At 35.8% G+C, this 27,862-nt stretch overlaps 1 protein-coding gene across 2 annotated transcripts in view; it reads right to left on the reverse strand.

Annotated features, from left to right (window-relative positions):
- DIAPH3 (diaphanous related formin 3) overlaps nt 1–27,862 on the reverse strand; it is a 489,712-nt gene that overhangs the window by 424,151 nt on the left and 37,699 nt on the right. For both annotated transcript variants that reach the window (XM_003825324.5, XM_055096829.2), the window contains one exon: nt 13,702–13,878. In XM_003825324.5, coding sequence (XP_003825372.4) covers nt 13,702–13,878 — 177 coding nt within the window. The remainder of the gene's footprint in view (nt 1–13,701; nt 13,879–27,862) is intronic.

Raw genomic sequence — 27,862 nt, forward strand, 5'->3', positions numbered from 1 at the left:
CTGAGATGCACCACAGTCAGGATAGCCTGGTAGCAGAAACCAGCCTCAACAACCTCAAGTTAGTCATCAGCTGCAGAATCCTAGTTCTGATGAGGGCAAATCTCTGGAGAAAGGGGCATCTATAAGCCATTAGAAGCCAACACTCATCACCTGGGGCATGGGTGCACCAGCCTGGTAAAAAGGAGCTGGGAGGGGGTACTAAAAGTACCTACTATACCATCTGAAAATAATTTACTTGATATTAAAATAAGACTTCTTTCAAATTGAAAGAATAAATATAGAAACAAATTGAACAGAATAAATTGAACAGAATAAATATAGAAACACATATAGCTGACCTTAAAAAAAAAAGGCAATATAAACTATTGTGTATTAACTCCTCCCTCCATTCAAACACAGGTCAGTAAAACATGCTGCTTTACTGTGCTACCACACTACATAGGTACAAAATGACACTGCAGACACAGATTGTAAAACGGCTCTAAATGGCTGTTTACCTCAATATATCAGTATGCTGATATATGTACGTATCTCATTAAATATCTATTATAGGTAAAATACTGAACAGGAAATACAAAGTAAACATAAATACATAAGGCTCAGTGAGTAATCTGAATGAGGTTAAAATTTCCATGGATATATGAAATAAATCTCTACCCTTTAAATGGAAAAATCTTATCAACTGGCTATTGGGCTGAATATATCACATTCAAAAACATCATTTGCCAAGTCACCTATTCAAAATTTTAATCTCTCTGAAGAGCATATTATTGTTTTTGATGTTAAAGTTCTATTAAAAAGTTCTATTAATATGTTAGTAATATACGTTATGAATTATCTCATTCATAGTACTCCTTAATATACAGATGCTCAACTTACAATGGGGTTATGTCCCAAAAAAGCCATTAAAAATTGAAATGCAGAAATGCATTTAATACACCTAACCAACTGCATGTCACAGCTCAGCCTAGCCTCCCTTAAACATGCTCAGAACACTTACATTGGCCTACAGTTGGACAAAATAATCTAACACAAATGCTATTTTATAATAACATTTTGAATACACAGATGCACATTTTGTAGACATGGTGGGATGTGAAAACACAAAGCACAATATCCAAAAAATGCTGGGGACACAGTACAGTCAGTTGTTCAGCCTAATGATTGCATGGCTGACAGGGGAGCTGCAGCTCTCAGTTGCTGCCCCACATCACAAGAGAGTGTCAAACTGCATATAGCTAGCCCAGGAAAAAGATCAAAATTCAAAGTACAGTCTCTACCGAATGCATGTTGCTTTCACCACTGTAAAGTCGAAAAATCGTTAAATCGAACCACTATATGTTGGGGACCACTCTCAGCTTGCCAGGGGAAACTGAGTTGCAACAACAAAAAAATAGTTTCCCTTTGGCCAATTACTTTCTAATTAAAATCTATATCTAAACAGAATCACTGTGCTGATCTGACTAGCACTAGGAACAGATTTCAGAAGTACAATACTTGGAAAACTTTTTTTTTCATTCAATACGTGGGAACACAGCTATGTCATCCAAAAAGACTAGAATTAAAAAGACCAAATTAATGTGGTACCAGAAAGTAAGAGAAGGAAGGAAGGAAGGAAGGAAGGAAGGAAGGAAGGAAGGAAGGAAGGAAGGAAGGAAGGAAGGGTCAAAAGGACATGAGCCAAACTGAAAGAGCTGTTAAGTGGCCAAAACTAGAACAATTTGAAAAATAAAATGATAGTATTAGATTATAACCTAAAAAGCAAAATAAATTGAGGAGATACTTTAAGACTGTGCAGATATCCTTTTTCTCCTTAATTATAGAGGGGAAATACTAACTTTACAAGGGAAGAAGCTGGCAGATGCCACCTTAACAAAGTTGTCCAGGCTAACACCACAAATAATAGGACATATTGATATTTCAAACCTCCAGCTATGATATAATGAGAAGGGTGATCACCTCTGTGGTATTTATCCCAAAATAGATCTCAATCTAATCACAAGGAAAAAAAAGTCAGGCAAACCCAAATTGAGAGCACCCTACAAAATAACTAACCATAACTTTTCAAAAGTATCAAGCTCATAAAAGATAAGGAACTGTCATTGACTAGAGGAGACATGACAAATAAATGCAAGATGTGATCCTGGATTAGATCCTGGAAGAAAAAGAAGACATGGGTGGGAAAGCTGGCAAAATCTGAAGCAAGTCTGTAGTTTAGTTAGCAATATTGTCTCAGTATTCAATTCTTAGTTTTAATAATTGTACTAATGTTATATAAGATGTAAACATTAGAGGTAGTTCGGTGAAAGGTATACAAGAATTCTCTATACTATTTTTGCAATTCTTCTATAAGTCTAAAATTATTTCAAAATAAAGAGTTATTTTAAAAGACTAAATTGAAATATTTTAATAGAACTTTTTATAAATAACTTGGGGTAAAAAAAGAAAAACAGAACATCATTATTAAAAAAAAAAAAAAAGAAGTTTTTTTATATCCCCTAAATAAAAAGAAGAGGTTTGTAGAATATTCGGCTATAGTAAATACACACTGAATTGAGGGAGGAAAGGAGACTAAGGAAACCACAATCAAGACAAATCCAAGGGTCCTGAGAGGAAGGGTTAAGTAGATCAGACACAGGTAACAGAATTCCATTCAAAACACAAACTTCTCCAACTGTTTACATTTCCTCCTATTTTCATTCCAAACCTGCTCTATGCACTGACCTTCTCACCCATTCTCCCAGAACCATTTTACAAAGACCTCTAGTACTCCTGTAATCTTAAACTATGGTCAAATTCTTGAGCCAGGCACTGTGCTAAACATTCATAAGCATTACTTAATTAATCCTCGGTAACTTGAGGTATGTCCTCTTTATTGAGGAGAGAGCTGAGGTTTAGGAAAATTCTGTAAGTTGACCATGGTTCTTTAACTTAGATTTAAACTCTGTTCTATCTTATCTCCCTCATTCTTATTTCCATATTATTTATCTATGTTATCATCTAAAGTCCGATTTCCTTGGGGCTAGTAACATCTGACTGAACACTTCCACTGCCAGCAACTTGGGTTGATTCCTCTGACACTCCACACCTTGCTATCACCCACAATGGCCCTAAAGCAAGCTTGTCCAGCTTGCACCCAGGACGGTTCTGAATGTGGCCCAACATAAATTCAAACACTTTCTTAAACCACCATGAGATATTTTTGCGATTTCTTTTTTTTTTTTTAGCTCATCAGCTATCAAAAGTGTTAGTGTATTTTAGTTGTGGTCCAAGACAAGTCTTCTTCCAATGTGGCCCAGGGAAGCCAAAAGATTGGGCACCCCTGCCCTAGAGTGTCCTTGGCTTCCTTGCCAATGCAACCTTCACTTCCACTGTCCTCAGCTACAGTCCTAATGACCACACCTGGACCTTTTCATTATCTAAAACCTCTCCACCACAGGCATCATCAGAATCTCCATAATCCTTATCTCTGACCTCAATCTTCCATCTTGCCACTTCTCCCACTCCCAAACCATCTTTTTCTTGGCCCCAGTAAAAACCTCCAGTTTCTTGACCCTTCCATTTTCTTCCAAAGCAGGCCACTGTTGATTCATCAATTCTTACAACATCTATGGCAAATCTTACTAGTCTCTCTCTTTTCACATTTCATACGGTACTTATTTCAAACCTTAGCTATTTTCAGGAACTATGAAACTACTACTTCTGCCTATCACCCTCAGTAAATAAATTTCAATTCCCTATATGAAAAGAAAGCTATAATTCCATTTCCTGCTGTTTTACCATTTTATTTGCACACTACTATCTTTCCCTACCCAACCAATGCATTTATCCAAAGACATTCCTATTCATTTATGCTCGAGATCCCTTTTCCTCCCACCTCAAGAAAGGGCATTACACATCGATTATCCTCTTCTATTTTATTTCACTAAATTCTCTCAGTTGGTTGAGTATCAATATGTAAGCAAGTTAATCTTTAATGGATTAAAATTAAACAAAAAAACTTCCCTCAACTCTGGCTCTTTATATGTAACTCTTTTCTCCCTCACTGATAACATTTAATAGAAATATTTCTATACTTGCTGCCTCTTTCACCGTGCATGGAACATAATGGTCACTTTTTAAATATTTGCTAAATAAAGAAGATGTCAGAAAAGTTCTCAAATAGAATTTGCTCATCCTATTTTAGGACAAACATGAGATGCAGGTAAGCTTCTGGGAGATGGAACTGAAGCTGGAGATGATACAGCCCCAGACTAGAACACTGAGCAATTGCTGCTCCTAAGAAGATTCTCAAGAATCTTCAGATAACAGTTACGAGAATAAGTTCCAACTCTGGAGGTAGAAATCTTCAGGTCGTGGCACTGACACAAAGATGGCCAAGCTAAAATCCATCACTTTTTCAGGGAACACTAGCAGACCCACACTAAACCTCGGTGACCTAGAACAGAGTCAATATAACGACTGACCCCTGCCAAGTAGTACCTGGTTGAGGAATGAATGGGGTCAAGGTCCCTTCCAGACTCACTTCATCATCTATTCCAAACTTCCCACCTCGTGACCTTGTGTGGTGCTGTGTCCATCCAGAATGAAAGCATACACCTATTCTGTAACTTGCACAAGGACACCAAATTAGTCAGCGGCAGCCCTGACCTGGAAACCAGGTCAATCAAGCAACTTTTAAGATATTCCCAAAGAGTCTTCCTACAAGTTGCATGGGGCCAGAAGTTCCCATACACCAGCAAATTGCCAGTTTGCTACTGTTTTTAGGGACCCTAACTCCCTACTAGACTGATTTTTTAAAAATAGTACCAAATAAATATTTTTCACATTTTATTAGCAAAACTGAGGTGGGGGGGAAATATGTAATTTAGTACCTGTGCACACACATGCAACTCGTTGGAGCACTAAGGCACAATCAAACAGAGAACAGCAATGAGAGAGTGGACATTTTTCCAACTGAATTACACACGTTAGACTCAATATTTTCATTCATGGCTGTGGATTTTACAAGACAGCATGCTCATTAAATTTACATACATCAAGTTGAGTGGGACAGTTAACACCACAGAGAGTCAGATTAAATTTAAAATGATTGACTATTTGCAGAATTAAGTGAATATATACAAGCAGCAAGTTGCTGAAGATGGTCAGGTGGAAGGATATTCAACCAAAAAGGAAAAACACTACAGACAGGCAGAGCATGACTAGCATTACAAAATGGATATGGGAAATACAGTATTATAATGGACCAATAAGCATAATATTGGAAGACAAAAATTAGAAGCACTGCAATAGCAAAACCAAACATTTATTCCTATTAAGTCAACAGCAATCATCTAATTTCAATAACATTATGTTTTGTTTTAGGGGTTAAAGCCAACATAATTATTCTTGGTAGCAGTCTCTGTTTTGCCAGCACTATATTATTAAAGCCACAAATTGGTTAAGCATCTTAAGAGGTCCACAATGATCCCCTAATTCCCTCTCTTGTGACAGAGCTCAACATCATATAAGCACAATTTTATCCAGAGTTCTGCTAAAAGTGTAATTCTGTTCTTAACTACATTTGAATTCATCTTTGACATCACACAATATCAAATGGTCAAGCTTTTCATTACACTAAGGTTTTTACTACCATGAATGGCTTAGTGCCAAATAAAAAAAAACAGAAGATTTCATGACCTCATTCAAGGTCATTATACACTGTTGAACAGGGCAGACTAAAGGAATCTTATCTAGTTCTGCAATTTAATAAATTTTATTGGGTTTAGACATAATTAGAAAACTAAAAGATAAATACTACCAAGAACCTGGAACTTAGAATTAACTTTATTACTACTTTTCTATATTCAAGATGTCTATAAATACATTGAAGCTATAAAATAGCTTAAAACAGCTATAAAATCTTTTGCCTATCAGCTTTACTATGTCCTTATATAAACCTTTAAATAATCATTTTTAACATAAATATGATTATTTAAAAGTTATATTTTTTGGTTTTACCAATAGTGGGGTTGAATTTCCACTGTACTCTCCAGTAGACACTGGATTACTCAATTCCCATTAAAATTAAAAGAAAGTCAGATGGCTAGCTCATTAATAGAACAGCAGCCAAAGAATGACATTTACCCAGAGATTGATAATGAACTCATAAACACTATTTTTTGGCCAAATATTCTAACTGGAGAATATGGGAAGAGTGTAAACTATCTTAATTGAAAAACAAATTTCAGTTTATCCTAATGCAGTATCAAGGCACACACACACACACACACACACACACACGTCGAGAAAAAAAGAAATTTAAATATCACTTTTCTTTCATATACTGTAAATTTTAGCAGAACAGACAAGAAGAGAGCTGAATATTCAGAAAGCTGCACAACTCTAATTTATTCTGGAATGTAACCTTGCCAGAATTGTTCAAGTGTATGCATAAGCACCTACAATCAGAAACAACTGCTGTGTAATCCTGCAGATAAGAACACTGCCAGTGATTGGCCGGGCGCGGTGGCTCACGCCAGTAATCCCAGCACTTTGGGAGGCCGAGGCAGGCGGTTCGTTCACGAGGTCAGGAGATCGAGGCCATCCTGGCTAACACGGTGAAACCCCGTCTCTGCTAAAAATACAAAAAAATTAGCCGGGAGTGGTGGCGGGCGCCTGTAGTCCCAGCTACTCGGGAGGCTGAGGCAGAAGAATGGCGTGAACCCAGGAGGCAGAGCTTGCAGTGAGCTGAGATTGCGCCACTATACTCCACCCAGCCTGGGTGACAAAGTGAGACACCATCTCAAAAAAAAAAAAAAAAAAAAAAACTGCCAGTGATGAAAAAGGATTTTCATTCATATATTTGTTTTTCAACTTTTCTAAGTAAATGACAATTTCTTCATACATTTACATAAAGGATAAAATGGTCATTTGACTTAAGATACAACTTTTTTCTTAAGGCCAACTTTTCTACAGAAGAAAATATGACTGAGAAAAGGCCTTCACAGGTATACACAAATAATTGCCTGCACAGCTCCTAACTGGCGAAACAGCATGCTGAAATATTACCATAACATTTACCCCTTTAAAATTCCTCCCTCTAACCATTTTATTGGTGCTACAAAATCCCACCAGGCAAAATCCAATACACCTAAATCATTTATTTTCTCATTTATCTGGATCTAGAAGAAACAACTAAACATTGACATTATCCCCCTGACAAACACAACCCATGAATCAACTTGATAATTGCCTTGAACTACTATACTCTCTCCCTCTTCCTCTTCATACTTGGATTATTATTTGGATTGCTTTTAAACCACCTTTCCCTGAATTTTTCAATTTCTACCCAATGGAGAGGGAAAAGAGTGACAAGTAATAAATCAGAACAAAGCATTCCCACAGAACCTCTCTCATTTTATCTAGTCAAGCCTTAATATACTTTTTTAGATTGTAAGAAATAGAAAATGTTCACAATATAGGAAAGTAGATTTGTAAAGAATACTAATACTTGAAATAAGCTGCTGGTAGGAATCTATAGCAGTCAATAAACACTTAAGAGAATTAACACAAAGAGGTCTTTGTTGGTTTTTCTTTTCATTCAGACTCTTGGTTGACCCTTAAGATATTCCTTGCACACTCAACACAAAATTCATTTATTTGACCAAAGTAATAGCTACGCATAAATCTTTAACACCAAGAATTAAAGAGAATAAAGAAAGAAAAATTGTCATTAGTATGTACCCTAAGAGTGGCAATATGGAATAAGCTTAGCAAGATGAACCCTCCCCACCTCTATACCAAAAATATCAAAAGAACATGGTCACATCTGATTTTTATCGGTTCACCTGAGCCCTTCTTTTCTCCTCTGGAAAAACAGCTCTTAGATATTAAGGTTTATTATACAGTTGTGGGGACTAAGACAACAGACATAAATGCAGAACTAGACAAACCAACTGATGGACAAAAATCAAACCTCAGAAACAAACCCACATGTGGAAAAACTTGATCTATAACATTAGAGATATTACAAATCATAAAAAAGAATGAACTATTCAAATAAATGCTGCTGGAAAAACTATGTGGAAAAAAATTTGATCCACATCTCACATCAGGCATAGAGATATATATTTCTAATAATTTTAAATGAAAATATAGGAGAATAGATTTATGATGTCAGGATAGATTTCTTCAATAATATACAAAAAGGACAAACCATAAAAAGTTTGATAAATCTGACCACAATTTTACATTTTTGTACTTCAGCTCCCCTTTCCCCCTAACAAAAGTAAAAAGACAAGACTCGGACTACGACAAGATATTTGCAACACATATAAACTGAACACATGAGTATTATTCTGGCTATATGGGAAATTCTACAAATCAATATGAAAAAGACGGAAATCTCAAACAACAAAATGGGCAAAAATATAAACAGAAAATTCACAGAAGAGTAAAGCAAAGGGCCAATAAGCATGTGAAAAGATGTTCGGACACATTTATAATCATAAAAATATAAATCCTTTAGTATGAGATATCCTGTTTACATTTGTTTACTTGCAAAACTTAAAAAGTCTAATACTAATGCAAACAGGGATGTTCTACAAATTAACCAGCCTGCAATCTTCAAAACTTTCAAATTCATAAAATACAAGGAAACATACGAACTATTCCAGACTGAAGAAGATTTTAAAAACATAACTGAATGCAACATATGATTCTGAACTAGATTCTTTTGCTATAAAGAGCATATTGGTACTATTGGTAAAACTTTAATAGTGTCTGAGGTAGAAATTGATCAGTGTTAACTTTCTGATTTTGGTGGCTATATTGTGGTCATATAGAAGGAAGTCCTTACTTGTGGAAAATATACACTGAAGTATTACAGGATTATGGGGCATTGAATCAGCAATTTACCATCAAATATCTCAGAAGAAAAAAGGTTTTGTTCCGTACAACTGCATTCTTATACAGACAGAAAAAAAAAAAGGAAAGTTTCTTTAGTGTATGGGAGCAAAACTATGGGATTCAGGGTACTGTTCACTTCTAATAAAAGCGGGAATTAGAAGAATTACACAAGGGATTTCACTTATATCCATGGTGGTATTTTTTATATTATGTTCTTTACTTTTTGTATGCCTGAAATACTGTATAATTAAAAAAAAACACTGCAGGACAAAATTAGATTCCACTCTATGTTATACACGGAAAATTGTTTCAAAGTCAAATATTAATGCCTTTGGTATTATCTAAACCAGGTTTCCCACACTGAAAAGCCAATGTACGTATTAAATAGTAGGTCATCTAAGTTCTTACTATCAGGACATACTTCAAACATATGCTTAAGAGATGACGATGGCATTTTATAAATGTGCTTTCTCCTACATTACAAAAAAGCCTGATAAACATCTTCCCAGTAAAAGAATAGAACATCACTATTCATACTTAAATACTTCGTGCAATTTTATCAGGTCATTTTTTCTACACTTACAACAATTCTAGACAGGAAGTCCAGAATTTAAATAATTTTTGTCAGAATGATTTTGATATCACTGGCACTCATTTAATGCCTGTTAATGATAGCATTCTGACAGATGAGCTTTCTCGCATAGCTTTCATTCTCTCAACCGATAGTGAAAATAAGAAAAGGTATGAATGCATGAAAAAAGCTATCTTCCATTCATTATTTTAATGTTTTTGTGTTATTGGGTTGACTAGCAATTAAAGCTAATCTCCATCTAAGTATTAGTATCTAAGGTGAAGAGAAATATAGTATCCTAGAAATCTTAAGTTAGGAAGCTGCACTTAACAGACATTTGTTTGGAATCATAAACCAATGGATGATACTGCATAGATATAATCTAATGGGAAGACAGATATCTAAAAAGTGAAAAGTAAAAAAAAAGAATGAATTTCACAATAGACTCATACTCAAGCAGTTCTGAGAGGCAGGTTTAAGGAATCCTTAACTCAGCACATGTGAAGATAATTAAAGAAGACTAATGTTTAAACTAAGATTTAAAGTATGTATAAGGCCAGGCACGGTGGCTCACATCTGTAATCCCAGCACTTTAGGTGGCTGAAGGGGGTGGATCACTTGAGGTCAGGAATTCGACACCAGCCTGGCCAACATGGTGAAACCACATCTCTACCAAAAATACAAAAATTAGCTGGCATGGTGGTATGTGCCTGTAGTCCCTGCTACTCAGGAGGCTGAAGCAGGGATTGCTTGAACCCGGGAGACGGAAGTTGCAATAAGCCAAGATCATACCACTGCACTCCAGCCTGGGTGACACAGCAAGACTCCGTCTCAAAAAAAAAATAAAAATAAAAAAATGAAGTATAAGAAGTCTCTAACAGAGGCATGGAGAGAGATAAATGGCAGAGAACACTGCAGTATCCTAGATAAGAGGTCATGAAAGCTTGAACTAAAGCAGGGGGGAAATAAACTTAAGAGCTAATGAGGATAGAGAAGTAAATGGATGTGACTGATGCCTTAATGAGATCAACTATGACTCCCAAGTATGACTTCAGTGGGGACTTCTGAGATAAGAAATTAAGAGTGAAGCAGAAATTTTGGTGAGTGGGTGTGTGTGTGTTGGGGGAGGTGTGTGTGTATTTAAGAAATATGATGAGTTCACTTTCTGATGTGTTGAGGTTCAGCATCTTTTAGAGAGCTGGATTATAACTGCTCTTCTGTAGAAGACATACCAAGGTGTCACAATATAAAAGATATTCTCCATGAAAGGGCTCAAGTCCCCCAAAAGGAGTACGCAGAAAACTCAAGTGTATAAAGATAAGACTGACAGGCAGAGGCAACACTGAGAGGAAGTAAAAGAACGCATAGAAGGATATGGAGAGTAAACTGGAAAAAACTGGCCAGAGAGAAGGAAAATTAGGAAAAGTGAAGTGTGTGTCACAGGGACACACACTTCTTTCACACGGTGTGTGACTGCCACAGAACCAGTCAAGCCGACCAGGATTTCTCACTTACAGAACTATAATAAATGTGTGTTGCTTTAAATCACAAAGTCCATGGTAATTTGTTACGGCAGCAATAGGAAACTAATACAACACTCTAGGAAACCAATAGATACCTTAGGCCAGCAAGTGCTCATTCCTTCCCTCCACCGACCCCAATCTAGTCTTGGAAGAGACAAATTCAGTCCAGAGAATAGGGAAGAATGGAAAAGCAAGATGGAGGAAAAGAGGCCAACCACATCCCCAACAACTGCCCCTACTGCAGACTAGAAATGGAACAAGCTTGAACAAGGGAAAAGGAGCAGCTTTCTTTGGGTGAAAATTAATTTATATTAAGCTAGGGTTTGTATTATCTGAAACCAACAGGAAATCTCTGGAACCTACCTGGGACTTTTAACCAGAATCAGAAGAAAAATAAGCTCAGAGGGCTGATTTAAAGGTGCAACAGCTGGAATAAACTAGCCACTTCCAACTTACACCTATCATGTTCACCTTGTTCAAAAAACACTACTTATAGGTATCTAAGAGTTCAGGAGTAATCACTGAAATTGACTTCAGAAACGTAAGTTGTAAATGTAGTGATGAACACAACTATTTCACATATCTAATAGTCATACAGAAACCAATATGGGCTTTCAGCTAGAATTTCAGCTTTCACCAAAAGACAAACGGGGGGAAAAGTCTTTAAGTATAACTAAAAATTCAACACCACTTTTAAGAATGCACACGGAAACTAGACTATTACCCAGAGACCAAGTAAATCAATTTCCCAAGTGAAATGAGTATGAATGTTGAAGTTATTACACTGTACTTCACATTCATTAAGTAATCAAGTCAGCACAGTCTTTCAAAGGACTGTCTTGAGGAGGGAAAAGAGGTGTTCTTCAAAACAAAGTTGTTACTTCATGTAAAAATTACTAAACACCTTTGATAATGATAAATAAGAACAATCATTGTAAAAATTGCACAATGCCAAAGCAAAGAACCTAGATGCAAACTTTAAATAGTATAAAGCCTCTGTAGGTACAAATGCCAAAAGGTTACCATGGCTGATTATTCAATGTTGCTTTCTCAAGAGAATTCTTATTAATAAAAATGTAACAGATACGTGCAAGCCAAAAATCAAGCCAGTTTAAATCTAGCTTTCTCCACAGACATAGAAATAGCTCTAAATTTGTCAAAAATATGGTACCCTGAGAAGTTTGAAAAATATCCTAATCCACATTTAAAGAAGGCAACAACACCCTTCAAAAGCCTTTCAGCTTCAGAATCAATAGCAGTTTTTCCCTACAGAGTACTGTAATATACTCAAGGAATCAGTAAGGGAAAGAAAGAATCTGTTTCTTATTTTTTAAAAAGGGCTTAGTTGTAACTGTCTCATCCCTTAGCAAATTGGACAGCCCTGAGAAGGCAACAATTTCATTTTATTTCTGCTGAGTTACTCCAGTGAGGGTTTGATCACCAAAATCTAACGCCAATAGGTAGACCTGCTTAAGGGTGAATAAGTGATCTGGCCCAGTTATTTTAAAAGTATTCTGTAAATATTTCAAAAATGCTGATATTCATCTGACCTCTAAATAATATTAAAATATATAGTATTAGCCCCCTCCCAGCTATGAGTAACAGAAAACTAACATAAACTATAGTCAGTACATTCTAGGTAGTTGTACTTTTAACTTGTGGAAATAAAATGTGGCCTCCATAAATGTTTAACATCAATGGGCTACTTAGTCCACTTACTCAGATGGCACCCTCAATTATGATGAAATTTTTTAACTTAGTAGCCACAAGTGAACCATAAAAGTGTCATCCTGAAATCTCATGGATGGATAACCTAGGTGAGTGGTTCGATATATAGTGCACGGATGGGAGAAAAGTGCACTTTACGATCTTGAGTCCTCAAAGATAGTACTGAAGAGAGTTACCTTCATATAGGCCTCATTAACAGAGGCAAAGGCTAACCAGAAAAAGGTTAGGCATCCAGAAAAAGACGTAAAAGGTGAGTTCAAGTCTCCACAGATCTAAGTGTTGCAAAAAGAACCTGTTTATCCTAAAAACTAAGAAAAGAATAAAACAAGTTAGGTCTAAGATCCAGCCCATAACAATGCAAACAGTAGAGCACAGTGACTGTCATTTTAACATGGACTGGACTCAGACCACTTAGATCAGGGGTCCCCAACCCCGTTAGCAACTGGGCCACACAGCAGGAGATGAGTGGCAGGCCAGCCAGCATTACCAGCTGAGCTCCGCCTCTTGTCAGATCAGCAGTGGCATTACATTCTCAAAGGAGCACAAACTCCATGGTGAACTGTGCACGCTTCTTATGAGCATCTAACTAATGCCTGATGATGTGAGGTGGAACAGTTTCATTCCAAAATCATCTCCACCACCCCCCAAACGCTCATGGAAAAATTGTCTTCCATAAAATCAGTCCCTGGTGCCAAAAAGGTTGGGGACCGCTGACTTAGATATCTACTCAAGACAAAAATATACCGTTCAATACTTTGGAGTATTTGTTTTCACATACTCTTTACAAAACCAAAACCTGGTATGTTGTTTTTCTTCAGATTTCATATTTTTGTAATCCAAAAACTCTTTGTGGCTGAAGTGCTATCTTAAGTGACATCAGAAATTAGCCTATGGAGTATGACTACCAAAAATGCTTAGAGTTCCATTAACACGAGCAAAAGCTAAGGCTTTTTCCTCAAACATTTCCTAAAGAATCAAAATTCTTACCATCATTTTTTCAAAAAGTTCTAAGAGTTCATTCTCTGACAGTGGCTTTGGAAAGTTCTCCATCATCTCTAAAGGTGCTGCTGAGCAATCACTGCTTGCAAATGCAGTCTTCAGGTTGGGAAGTGGAGGTCTCTCTTTCTTGCTCCCTGGAATTCTTATGCTGGCAAATTTGTCCAGCTACAAAGAAAGACAGAATGACACGCGTGTAAGTATTTCCTTTCCCAACATTTATCTCATCTCAAAAATGAGAAAAACAAAGAGGGCCAATCGTGTTATCATTGTGATTTCATCAAGAGGCATTCAGCATTGGAATATTTAAAATTAATAATAATAAAGAGTGGTGAAAATTTTTCAGTAACCATTCTATCTAAAGATTGAAGAGAGCTCAGACAACATTGAAAGATTCCTTCTAATCTTAAAACCACACATAGATTTGAGGTTCTAATGACAGGTGACCTTTGCTTTATATATTAGCAAATTAAGCAGTTTAGAAAGATTACTTAGATAATTTAGTGTTGGTCCCAAACTAGTACTCACTGTCCCATCTCCCACCCCCTCCTGGCCCCTTTGCCTATTGCCCTTTCCATAATGCATACTGTCTCTCGGAGTGGGGGTGGGAGGGGAACATGATTTAGGAATTTTTAGGAATTGAATTCTACTTATATCTTCATAGCTTATTGGCCTGATAAACTATTTATCTTTGTTCAGGCTGGTCTGTATGTGAACTTCTTGAATATCTACAGGGCAAAATGGTTAAGGCCTTAAGAAATAAACCTAGATTTTTGTTGCAATGAAATTTCTTCTACAACTAGATAATCAAATAGCTTGCTGACATTCAAAAAAGCATAGATATTAGTTTACAAAGCTAATTATTCATTTATTCAAAATTGTTTGAATTTCACAAGTTCTATTGCTCACAAAGAACCCAGACTCATACATTTCATGACTAATACAATGTTTCAACAATCAAAAATGCAAAAAGTCTTAAGCTGAACCAGGCATCAAGAATAGAAGTATACTCAAACAGCACAGTGATTCCATGAGTTTTTTTTTATCATTGTTGTATACACTTTTAAGCTACTGTTCTCACCACGTATACTGTATATAAACCTGTACTATTCATTATGGTAGCCACTAGCTATGTATGATTATTAAATTAAATTGAATGATATTAAAAATTCAGTTCCTTCATTGGACTAGCCTACATTTCAAGTGCTCAAGAGCCACATGTGGCCAGCATACTAATACATATAGAACATTTCCATCATTGCAAAAAGTTTTAATGGACAGAGCTAGTATAGCCATTAAAAACGTCTGATACCTCAAAGTTTCAATTCAAAAGGACAATTAAGTCACAGTATTGTTTATTCAATTCGCTAAAGAAATAGGATTTCTTCAAATAATGAGATGTAAAGATAAGTATTATCTTTCAAAATAGGTTTCTAAATTTACTATGAAGATAATGTCTAGGAAAAATACTATGTACTGCACTCACCCATGGTCCACCTAACATCACTTAAACATTAAAGTACTAAGAATACGACAGCTTTCTGTAGGATTTAGAAAGTTGTCATAAAACACCACTGCTCTCATTCTAACCACCAAAACAAACCAGAAAACGTATAAAGTTATACTTGCTGTTGTCGTCAACCCAACAGAAAACTGAAGACCCAAAGAAACCTACAAGAATCAAATACCAGAAAATGACAAGCTGCTCTTATCCCTGACAAACAGTTGAGGAAGAAGAATAAGTTAAACAAGGGTAAAGAAAAGCCAGCCAAATATTTAAGGAAATATTGATAGCTGCATGGGTGCTGGCATTAGAATTTCAAGGAGCCCCAAATGAAGCCCCAGCCATTTGGCAAGTCTACACCCACCTACCAACTGTTTCCCTAGTCTTCACCAACTGAATGGGGTAGTAAGCCAATGGATCGGAGCAGAACAGGAAAGCTGTATGAATACTCCATGAGGCATATGCAAACAGCTGCCCTCCAAAGGCCATAGACTAGGCAAAAGACTAGAGAGAAATCCCCATGACACATTCTGGACTTTGAAAGAGCATGTCATAATGCCATCTAAAGGCTGGGGCAGGGTACCTGGTCAAAGAGATTTCCTGAAGAAACAGCCAGAAGTAGAACTGAAAACAGAAAGAGAACTCTACATTAACCCTAAAATGGGCATTTTTTTTTCCTGAAACGATATAATGAAGAGTGGACATTACACATGAGATGAATAATTTCAGCAGCAAAGTCACAGAAACTATTAAGAAAAAAAAAAAAACACGGATGAATTAGAAATAAAGAATAGATCGGAAATGAAGATTTTCTTAGACGAGCTTAACAGTAACCTGGACATAGCTGAGGAAGAATCAGTGAACCTAAACCCAGATCAATAGAAAGTTCCAAACTCAAACACAAACAAAATAATGAGATAGAAAAAAAAATTGAGTATGATCTGTGATACAACATCAAATGTTGTAACACAAGTGTAACTGGGGTCCAGAAGCAGAAGAGAGAGTGGAAATGGTACAGAAGAAATATTTCAGAAGATAATGACTAAGAATTTTCCAAAATTGATTAAATATATATAACTCAATTCACAGATCCAAGAAGCTCAGCAAAACCCAAAAAGAATACAAAAGACACACACACACACACACACACACACACAAACACACACACACACCTACCTACCCCTAAGCACTTCATGGTCAAACTGCTGAAAGTTAAAAATAAACAGCAAACCATAAAAGTACAGCCAGAGAAATAAAAATACATTATATACATGAGAAAAAAATGATATGACAGCTAATTTCTCACCAGAAACAATAGTGGCAAAAGACAATGGAATGGCATCTTTAAAGTGCTGAAAGAAAGGTAGGGTTGACTCTTGAACAACACAGGGATTAGGGCAGTCAAAGTCCACACATAAATTTTGACTCCCCAGAAACTTAACTACTTATAGCCTCCTGTTAATGGGAAACCTTACCAGTAACATAAACAGTCAATTAATACATTGTTGTATGTTAAATGTATTTACTGTATTCTTACAATAAGTTAGAGAAAAGAAAATCTTATTAAAATCATAAGAAAGAGAAAATACATTTACAATACTGTACTATATTTATCAATACTGTAAGTTTACATCATATAACAAGATGAATTGTCTGCTGAAATGGTGACCAACACAGCTACAGACCTCAATCTATACAATTCACGTATCAAGCAATTCACCTTTTTCTTGTAATGTCATGAGTTTTCTCTGATTCTTGGGAGGACTTCAAGCATCACTAGTGGCACTTTGTATGGGTCCCATGGTGTTACTCAGGGTTTACGGTATTGCACTAAACACGATGAAAAATACTCAAGAACTGCAAGAGATCAGTTTTTACTGAAATACGCAATTTACTGGAGAGATTAACTGCTCAAGTGGAGATGATTAGTGTCAGGTGACATTTTAAGTAGATACTCAACACACCTGAGCTCACCGGAATAGCAACCAGAGGTAACTACAACATTAATAGAGTAATATAGTGTGCGGTACAGTTAATTTTATAAAGTTATAGTTTAATACTGCATCTTTACATTTGTTCACATTTCTCTTGACTGCAAATGGCACCATCTTTAGTTCATGTTTGTATGAACTAAAGTCAATAAATTTTGATTAATTTTAACTTTTTTTATAATAGATTTGTAAATGTTTTATGGTATTAAGTGAGAAAACAGACTATTATTTAAATATATTCAAGATATATATAACTTTTTCTTTTTTCGAAATTTCTAACCAGTTTGTCTGCAAGTTTTTTCAAATTATTGCAAATCTACAAAAATCTCCAATATATTTCTTTGAAAAAAACCTGTGTGTAAGGGGATCTGGGCAGTTGTTCCAGGATCAGCTGTACTGTTATCCTGGGATTCTATATACAGTGAAACTATCCTTCATAAGTAGAAGCAAAAGAAACGCACTTTCAGACAAAAACTGAGATAATCTGTCTCCAGCAGACCTGTACTACAAAAAGTATAAAAGAATTTTTTCAGGCTGTAGGGAAGTGATACATATATAACTTTTTCTTAACTTGTTCTGGGATGAAATCCCAGTTCTACAAAAAGAAATGAAGAGCAATCAACAGTTGTCTATTAGATGTTGGTGATACAAAGATAAATGAGCTATAAGACTTACCTTAAATAATTATCAAGCGGAAGAGACAAGCACATAGGTAATTATATAGCTACACAGAAAATGTAGGAGGTATGTGAAATGTATTATAATAGCAAAAAAGAGTGGCATATAACTCACCACCATAAGCGTTTCCTACTCTGGAATAACTCAGAAACATAAAACTGTCTCCACATGAATATATGTCCAGAAGTTACTATCCCTATGTACATTTGTACCCTCATTACTGATGTTTGTTTAAAAAAAAAAAAAAAAACTGAGAGAAACCAAAAAAACTGTTTTAGGAAATGGGACTGGTTACCTATCTCCCAAGTCACTACTTCATTGCCATCATTTCTGTACAGATAATATCAATTCCTAAGCACAGAAACTATTCTGGTTCTTTACATACACACACATCCAAAAAAACCCAGTGTAACTTAATTAATATGCCAAACTTATAATGAAGTGAAATTAAGCAAAACTTCATTAATGCAACATCAATATTATAAATGTAAACATGTCAATAAATGGGAATAATAAGCTTAAGCACTTCACAAGCTAATTTGTAAATGCATAACCTAATGGTTCTAACAGTGATAGAAGACATAAAATCTTAATTTTCACCAAAAACCAAAACTTTTTTTAAAAAGAATCTCTAAAGTCATAAAAATTAACAATATTTTTACTAATATTTACTGAGCCTTTTCTATATGTCAAGCACCAGGCTAAGAGCTTGAAATGCAGCATCAGGTTGAATACGTTGGTTTAATCCTTAAAGTGAGGAAACTGTATGTCTAAAAAACAAAAGAACAAGCTCCAAAACACTTTTGTACCTAACAATTTCATAGTATTGAGCTCAAAAATAGGACAAAGGAAAAAAATCAGCCATTAATGTTTTCGGGAGTAAAACTGTACTTGTATCAATAACATAATTTGTAAAAGTAATAATGTTAATAATAAAATATCATTATCACACCTACCCCATATGCTTAGCACCTAAAACTCTGGGGAAAAGATAAATTTTACCCAAATGGAAAAATAAATTTGTACATTACCACTAGTATAGACGGATGAAGATAGGAAAAATTAGCATTCCCCTCTTCTAGCTTATAAATCCACAATGGTCAAAATAGTAATATGAGATACAAAAGGATCAGTCAGTATTTCATATTTTCAATATAATGCTTTTATTTCTTTTCCCAGATAAGAAAGAATAAAAGAAAAAAATAAGGAAAGAACCATAAAAGAAAAATAAGCACAATCCTTCCTCCTATACTGGAATAGCAACTCGAATCTAATGAATACCTCAGGCTAAAAGTAAAAGCATTCCGTGCCCTATTGAGCACTCCAGGTAGATTCTACAAAATCTGGGCACTATAACAAAGCTAGGCACAAAGTGAGCTTTACTATCAAATCATTTTACATGTTTTAAAAGAAGTTTCATTTTTTAAAAGAGAGGTTACTATGATTCCATTCACACATGGAAAAATCACTCCTAATCTATCTTTGATGAAATTGCACACACGATTTGCTTAAACCAAGGTACAATAGAACACTTGAGCAAACTTTAAAAATACTTTTTACATAAAAATATGACAGGAATCCCCCTAATATTGACCATAAGTTGGTTATCTTGTATTTGGCAATTTGGCTGGGGGTTGTTTATGTGTGTGTATTACAATTTGTGCACTTTCTATTTCATGTAAAATTTTCATAATTTTATATGAAATTCTCCTCTTAAAGTTGAGCAAGAAACACAACCCAGAGAGGTGAAGTATACAAACAATTTGCCTTTGTTGAAGAATTAGTTAAACATATGCAAGACTGAGAAGATTCTGTTATAATGCCATTTGGAGATGGTACACCACACTTCATTAATATGGCTTTGACTGTGTCTGGGGTATACTACGTTTTACAAATTAATATCACTTATCTTCAGGGGAAGCTAAATGAGCACCCTACTGAGTATTATCTCATACTGAGTAATCACACTGATAATCAGTAATGACAGTTTAAATAAAATTAATTAAACAAAAAAAGGTTCAAAAAAAACTATCTGAATTTTTAGCTATAGTATATCACTGTAAAAGTGAAAACTCAGTGTTTAAGGTTTTCAGTATTACAACATTTTAAACACCAAAAGGCAAGTGATTCTTTAATTTAAAATAAAAGGAAAATATAATTAGTCATCTTACAATTTCACAAGTATGAAAAACTACATATGACATAAACATACTTCATTAGAACCCAGAAGGGAGTAGAAATTTTCACGAAATCCAGGAGAATTATTAAGCAAACAAAAATTTCTTCTCGTTATAGAATCAATTCTATCCAAATACATACCTGAAATACAGAATAAAATCTACTGCTTGAAATTCTCTATTTTCAGGCAATCTTACACGACGCTTAAGAGGGGGTAAAAACCTAACAGCTAACATAGCTTGGCTCTTTAGTTAACTTTATTACTAATCTGGGAACTTTGTGATTAAAAACAAGCAAGGCTCTGGAGTCTGACTTCACAATCCTGTCCAGCCACTTGCTTAGTGTGTTACCACAACTGAGCTACTTAAACCTTCCATGATGGTACCCATCACAGAGAAGTGTTAACAGGAAATAAAAGTACTATTCACTCTCATCTTTGGATTTAAAAGGCTGAAATGCCTTCCCTGACCACTTTATCTAAAGTAGCACGTGTACCCACCCCTTATCCGTCACAGCACACAGTACATTCTCTTCCTATGTCCTTTCACATGACTTACGAAAATCTGTAATTATCTCATTTGTTTTGTAATTGTTAACTCTGTCTCTTTCCAACTAAAACGTAAGTGCCATGCTAGACAAACCATCAACTGTTTTAATCACTGTGGCAGCCCGTCTCTAAGATGGCCCCAGTGATCCTGATTTATGTAACCAACAGATATTGTGGAAATTATGGAGTGCAATTTTGAAGACTAGATCACAAAAGATTTTACAGCTTTTGTTTTGCTCCTTCTTGGGAGTATGCCAGCTGCCAGATCATGAGAACACTCAAGAACTCCTAAGGGGAGGCAAAGAACATGATAAAGAATTGAGGGCTTCCACTAAAAGATAAACAGGTTTCTTGCCAACAGCCATGTGAGTGAGCCATCTTGAAAGTCCTGGTCAAACCTTCACATGACTGTAGCTCCAGCCAACATTTTTACCGCAAACTCAAGGCAGAACCCAACCCAGAACCACCCAGCTAAGCAACTACCAAATTCCTGACACACAGAAGTGCTATGAAATGATAAATCTTTGCTATTTTAAGTCACTAAGTTTTGGGGCAACTCGTTATATACCAACAGATAATGATTATAGTCATGTTGTGTATGCAGCCTATAGCACAGTACCTGATAGTTAGCAGTCAGTCAAGTAATACTTGTTGAAGGTATGAATGAATGAGCAATTACTAGATGATAAAATATATAAAACATAGTTACCATCCCTACAGATGCTTACCATTTGAGAGAAAAATATGCAATAAAGGATCATAATTTAAGGTAGAATATTGTAAATGCCCCCAAGAAAATAAGCCAAGTGAACTAGCAACAGGAATGAATGATTAATTCTAGAGTGGGGAAAAGTACCTTGAGAGGGGCTTTGGAATGGAAGTACAACAGGGAACTTGTGATGCTGATATGAAAATTATACAACATGTTAACTGCTAAGCAGTATGTCTGCCTGTTCCATGGTCTTTACGTTTAAGCACTAGTGACATCACTGGTACAAAGATGTATCACTGTGGAGAGAAAAACCAACCATTCAATCTTTCAGGTAGGATAAGCTGAGGCCAGTTTTAGGCCATAGACTTACCACCCAGGAACAATTCCTACCATCCGATCAACTGCATTCTGACTTCGATATCCCTCAATGTTACAAATGGGCTTCTTCAGCTCTTAATTTGTATTTTACTGAAATTTATAAGAAGTTCTTTAGCCAGAGGCTTCTTTGAAAAGACAAAAACTTACTGTTCCCTCCCTACCAAAAAATACTTGATTATCTGCTTATAATATTTTGTCCACATTTAGGTTTCACATAGTATTTTAATATTATTAAATGAAAAACAAATTTATGCTCTTAAAATTTCTTCAATTGCTTGAAAATAAGTTACGACATGCAATACGTGTTCTAAAGCCAGCTGTCATGCCATGGAGCAGTGTTTGGAGATGCCTGCACAGGGAAGAACCGAGGCCTCCCCGCACCAATTAGCATCCACTTGCCAGTCATGAGTGAGCCACTTTGGAAATAGATACTCCAGCCCCATCAAGGCTGCAGATGATTATAATCTCATGAAAGACCTCAAAACAGAGCCATCCTGTAAGCTGTTTCCAAATTTTTGATGCAAGAAACTGAAATATCAAGTGTTTATTATTGTTTGAAGCCACCAAGTTTTGAGAAATGTTATATAGCAATAGATAATTACAGAGCTCCTCATAGAATACTTTTAAATGCCTAAAATATATACAAACTAAAGTAAAATGAGGTTATAAAATTATTAAATTTCAATATATCAATAAATGTTCTTCACTATTGCATTAAATAACAAAGGTAATGACAAGTCTAATTTCAACATATTGTCAAATGTAAACCATATTTTGAAATATCTTCAGTAACTACTGTGCTTTGAAAATATCTGATTTCTGTTGGTGATAAAGTCGCAGGCCAAATACTACTGTGGGTTTTTCTGGCATGCTGATAGGTTTTTTTTTTCCTATATGCATAACTGAAAGAAATACTAAATTTCATTTACAGATTAAAGAAAATAAAGATTTAATTTTTTCTTCAAGGACACCACGAATTCCACCAAGACCCCTTGGTGGTCCATGGACCACAAGCTAAGAACACCTGGTAGGTGGGTACAGAACGATAGCAGAAATTGTGGTGGAAAAGGAGAAAGTAACTCAAGTTCCAATGCCTTCAGTGAATCAGTGGGAGGGACTAGAAGACCTACAGTTGAGACCACCAACAAGGAGGAACCAACAGGTTGTATACTCTGATGGTTTATGCTTCAAAGAGAGCTGGAAGCTTTTGAAGTAAGAAGCCACCAGGAAAATAAAGCCATCAAAGAACATCCAGGTTTCAACTACAGCAAGAAGGAAAGAGAACATTCAAAGAAGATGACAGACTTCGAGTTCCAAAGGGCAAAGTAGGAGGGTTTGGGAAGCCTGGAGGACTTGAGAGATATCAGATGAGAAGAATGAATGGACCTGAATAGTGAGAGAAGCAAAGGGGTGATTACTGCTGATATGAATTGATTATGACTCAGCTCTGCTGAAAGGTGATTTGAATTGTGATAACTGTAATGAAAATTAATAAAGACATAAACCAAAGCATGTGGACTACACCTCCTTTATTCATCTTCTCTCTGTCCCTACTGTCGCTAGCTCAGGCCACTTCTAACCTGCCTCCTAGCCTTCTAACCTGCCTCCATCTCTTCACTGCCCTCTCCCCCTACCATGCTATAGCAATTCTCTACCCCAACATCATTCAACCTCCTGAAAATGCAAATCCAATCATGCCCCTCACTCCTGTGGTTAAACTCTTTCAATAGCCCCTCGTTACTCAAAGGATGACATTCTTGGCTCAAAGGTTCATCTTGATCTGAACATATTTCCTCTCTAGACAATCTTTTCACCACTCCACCACCTTACACTGTATGATCTAGAGATAATGAACAACCTAGAATCTCCTAAACATGTACAGGCTATTCCTTGTGCCTAAAACCTACCCACACCTCATACCCCATCCCCTTACCTGGCTAATTTCAACTCAATCTTCAGCTCCCAACTTAAACTACAGCTCATGTAAGAGCCCATTTTGATTCCTCAAGACTGAGTTAGATGCTCAAAGACTTAGTGCTTGCATCATATAATATGTATACAATTCTTTAAATGCCTGTGAACTAGGCTTTAAGTCCTTGAGAACAGATACTGTTATTTTATTCACTAAACCCCCTCTGAACTTACCACAGTTCTAAACATGTAGTGGATATTATATTAATATTTGTTAAGTGAATAAATTAATAATTAGCTTCCTATCTTCCAGGCCTGGAACACCCTAGCCATTGCTTCTTGCCGTGCTAAATTTTTCTCAACAATATTTTAAATAAAAAATAATTAACACAGCATATCAAGGGAGAATGCCAGGTGTTATGCCTTTTATATATTCAATAGGAAAACCCAGACTCTTCCTAACACTGATAATTTAGAGTAGGCCCCTACACTAAAAACAAGGATAACTTATGTTATTTAATATCATGATATAAGGTAATAAGAAAAATATCCATTCAAAAAGGAGCACACATATCATTGAAAAAAAATTTAACATTCAAGAAACCCCAAAGTTCTATCTACCCATCTACTCAAAGTACAATTCTAATTGCATATATTTAAATATTAATAATATATACTTGAGAAGTAATATAAATTAGCCCTGTATATATTACATTTTATTTTAAAAAGCATAGACCTATATTACCCATAAAGAAAAAGTCATCTGAAGACATCAATAATCGCTTTCTACTTGCCAACCTGACATGCTTCCACTACGAATCCATTTCATTGGTATGCCAGAAGTAAAATTAATAAGGAGTAAAAATTACACCAACTCCTGCCAGCCCAGATTCCAGCCTGTCCTTCAAAACTCAGCTGAAAAGTCACCTTCACATGAAGTCTTCCAAGATCAAGCTGACCTTCCAGCCCCTATCATACCACACTAAAACTACTGATTGTCTATACATCCATTTCTCTACTGCACCCAGACGACAGAGACCTTCTTTTTCCATATTTGTATTTCTAAAAGAGTACTAGGCACTCAACAAATTATTAATGAACGAGTGGACAAAACAATGAATATACAAGTCTGTACACCCTACTACATATTAGTATATTCAACTCTGAGAGCTCTTGATCTTATTCCCAAGTTTGTGCTGATTTGAGGAGGAGCTCTCTAAACTATCCTATAAATATTTAAAGATTCTAAGATAGTACTTAAGTATTACTACTGAAAATTTAAGTACAGGAAGTCCTAATTAACTCATTAATGGGCTAAGAAAGGCCCACCTGACTAAATGAACAGTTTAAGTTATTTAAAACAGAACTTGTTTGGATGTATTTTACATTCAGTCGCCCCAATCCATGCTGGTATTTCTACTTTACACAGAAGAGTATAATATGAATACATAGTTTTACTGAAAAACTGTGGTTGGGCAGACGGTACATCACACTTTTTATCACTCATTGTTATTAACTTACCAAGGAAAATATAAAAAGTTAATGAAAATAGAAAGTAAATTATAGTACAGAGAGCCTTATATCCTACTAGAATAATAAGATAAAACTATCTTAAATAATTCTAGGTTGAGCCTTTATTTTTAAAAGCTACTATCTTATGTTCTATTACTTGACTTTAAAGTTAGGCACAAATTCAGGTAATTAAAGTCATTTTCCTTTCTTTCATAAATATGATGTATAATTTAGCATATATCCCACAAGACACATCACATCTAGGTAGGTACAGGTAAACAAAGCTCAGTCCTATTAGGCCGCATTCATCGCATTTGAGTGAAGTCTCACAGAAATCACATCGGAATGTACTAGAGTTGTCTGGTAACAGTTATACCGAGGAAGAAGGCCCAGAGAACAGTTAGGAGGTGAGAGAAGAGTGAGGTGAAAGCTTCCACTCACTCACTAGAACCTACATCCACAGCAGGTGATTTCTGCAGTGGCTCTATGACCCCATTACCCCGGGAACTTTGAGGAGAACAAGGAAAGCCTGTATCTATATCTGGGCGCAGGCAGCAGTTGTTCTGAGATATGTGAAGTGCTTTCTATACAGAGAATTTTTTCCATGTCCTTTATAATTAAAAGAATCTCATATCCTTTAACAGATGACCTCTCAGTCCAACACCTCACTATTTCTTTGGGGTGGATTTTTTTCAGTTTTGTTTACTTGAGATATTCAAAATAGTTCATTTCTCATCTTAGAAAACATCTTAGATATAGTATGTCTTTATAATTGTAATGATTTTCTCCGGATTAAGGTCAATGGCTATGATACAATTTCTCTTTTCCAATTAGAAGTCTCATATCGATGGCATCAAGGGAAAAGCGGACAATATTAAGATACGGTCTTGGTAACATGGAGAAACCCCATCACTACAAAAAAATACAAAAATAGCCAAGCAAGGTGGTGTATGTCTGTAGTCCCAGCTACTTGGGGGTCTGAGCTGGAGCCGAGGAGGTTGGGGCTACAGTGAGCTGTGTTTGCACCACTGCCCTGGGTGACAAAGCGAGACCCTGTCTCAAAAAAAAAAAAAAAAAAAGGGAAAGAATGAGATATACTTCTAGATTTTACATTTGGTGCTCTCAGTGGAGAAAAGGATAGTACTTAAATGGCATTATAATGCTTTTGATAAAGATCATGTTATTTGGAGCCAATCTGCCAGAGTTTTACTGGCTGCCCTCTATGACTCTGAATAAGTTACTTAAGCTCTCTCTTCCCCCAGTTTCCCCATCTTTAAAGATGGGAACAATAACTTACTCAGAGGTTTGGTGTTACAATTAAATGTGTTTATATAGTAAACATTTGGAACACTCTTTAGCACATAGCTAACAATTACATAGTCCTTACTGTTACTTAACACACCGCTCTTCTAATTAGCAACCACAATTCCCTAGTTATGTTGTTTTGTTTTGTTTTTTTAAGACAAGGTTTCCCTCTGTCACTCAGACTGGAGTACAGTGGCACAATCATGGCTCACTGTAGCCTCAAACTCCAGGGTTCAAGTGATTCTCCTGCCTCAGTCTCCCAAGTAGCTAGGACTAGGACTACAGGTTCACATCTGCATACCATCACACCCAGCTAATTTGTTTTTTTTTTTTTTTTTTTTTTTGGTAGAGACAGGGTCTCCCTATCTTGCCCAGGCTAATCTCGAAGTTCTGGGCTCATGCAGTCCTCCCACTTCAGCCTCCCAAACAAAGTGCCGTGATTACAGACATGAGCCGCTACACTCAGCCCCCTAATTATGTTTTTATACTCCCTAAGTAAATTCTCCAGCATCTTATATCTTTGTATTCCCTAGAAGGTTTCTGCATGCTAATGAGAGATACATTATCAAGTTAGAGAGGCAGGGTCCTGTCATGAAGGCCTTATCTGCCATGTTAGACTTGACCTATATAAAACAGGTGCAATTAAGCAGTTTCAAACAGCATAAAACATGATCAGATAGGCAATGTAGATAGATCACTCTGATAGCTGTGTGGGAAGGTGGCATTTTGGGTAGCAATAGGAAGCTGCCAGAGTCCAGAGAAGAAAAAATGAGAAGACCAGGACTCTGATAGAAGGAACGAGAGAAGAAGAGATTCAAGAAATAATCAGAAAGAAACATTGGAAAGGTGAAGCTACTTTCTAAGAGAATATAAGGAATAAAACAAGTTTATGAGGAAAGTAAAGGGTCTAACTTAGAGCACACAGAGCTTCTAGAACAGATGAGACATCCATTGAGGTTATTCAGTAGGCCAATGAATTATTTCTCAATTGGAGGAAAAGGTCCTAAACAGAGATATACATGGTTAGTTGAAAACTTCAGAGGTGATTACCCAAGTAAAACACTACATACTGAGGAAAAGAATAGTAGAATCAGGAAAAACAACTGAGAAAAAACAATAATTTAAGGCAAAAAGGAAAAATTATGCAACCAGATAGATAATGAAAAGTCAAAGGGGTATGAAATTGAGAAAATTTGATGTCACAGAAGTCAAGAAATCTTTGTTCTCCAAAGAAGCAGCATATGATTATATCAAGTAGAGTAGGTAAATCCAATAAATTTCCAAGAACTAAAAACTAATAAAAATTATTTGTGATTTTAAAACTTCATTTATTAAAGATAAAGAAGTCACAACAATCTTATATATATGCACTTTACTGCAAAGCTTCAAAATACGTGAAGCAAAAACCAATCGAACGGGAAAAATAAAATCTAAAA

The sequence above is a fragment of the Pan paniscus genome, chromosome 14, assembly GCF_029289425.2.
Source record: "Pan paniscus chromosome 14, NHGRI_mPanPan1-v2.0_pri, whole genome shotgun sequence".
Lineage (NCBI taxonomy): Eukaryota > Metazoa > Chordata > Mammalia > Primates > Hominidae > Pan > Pan paniscus.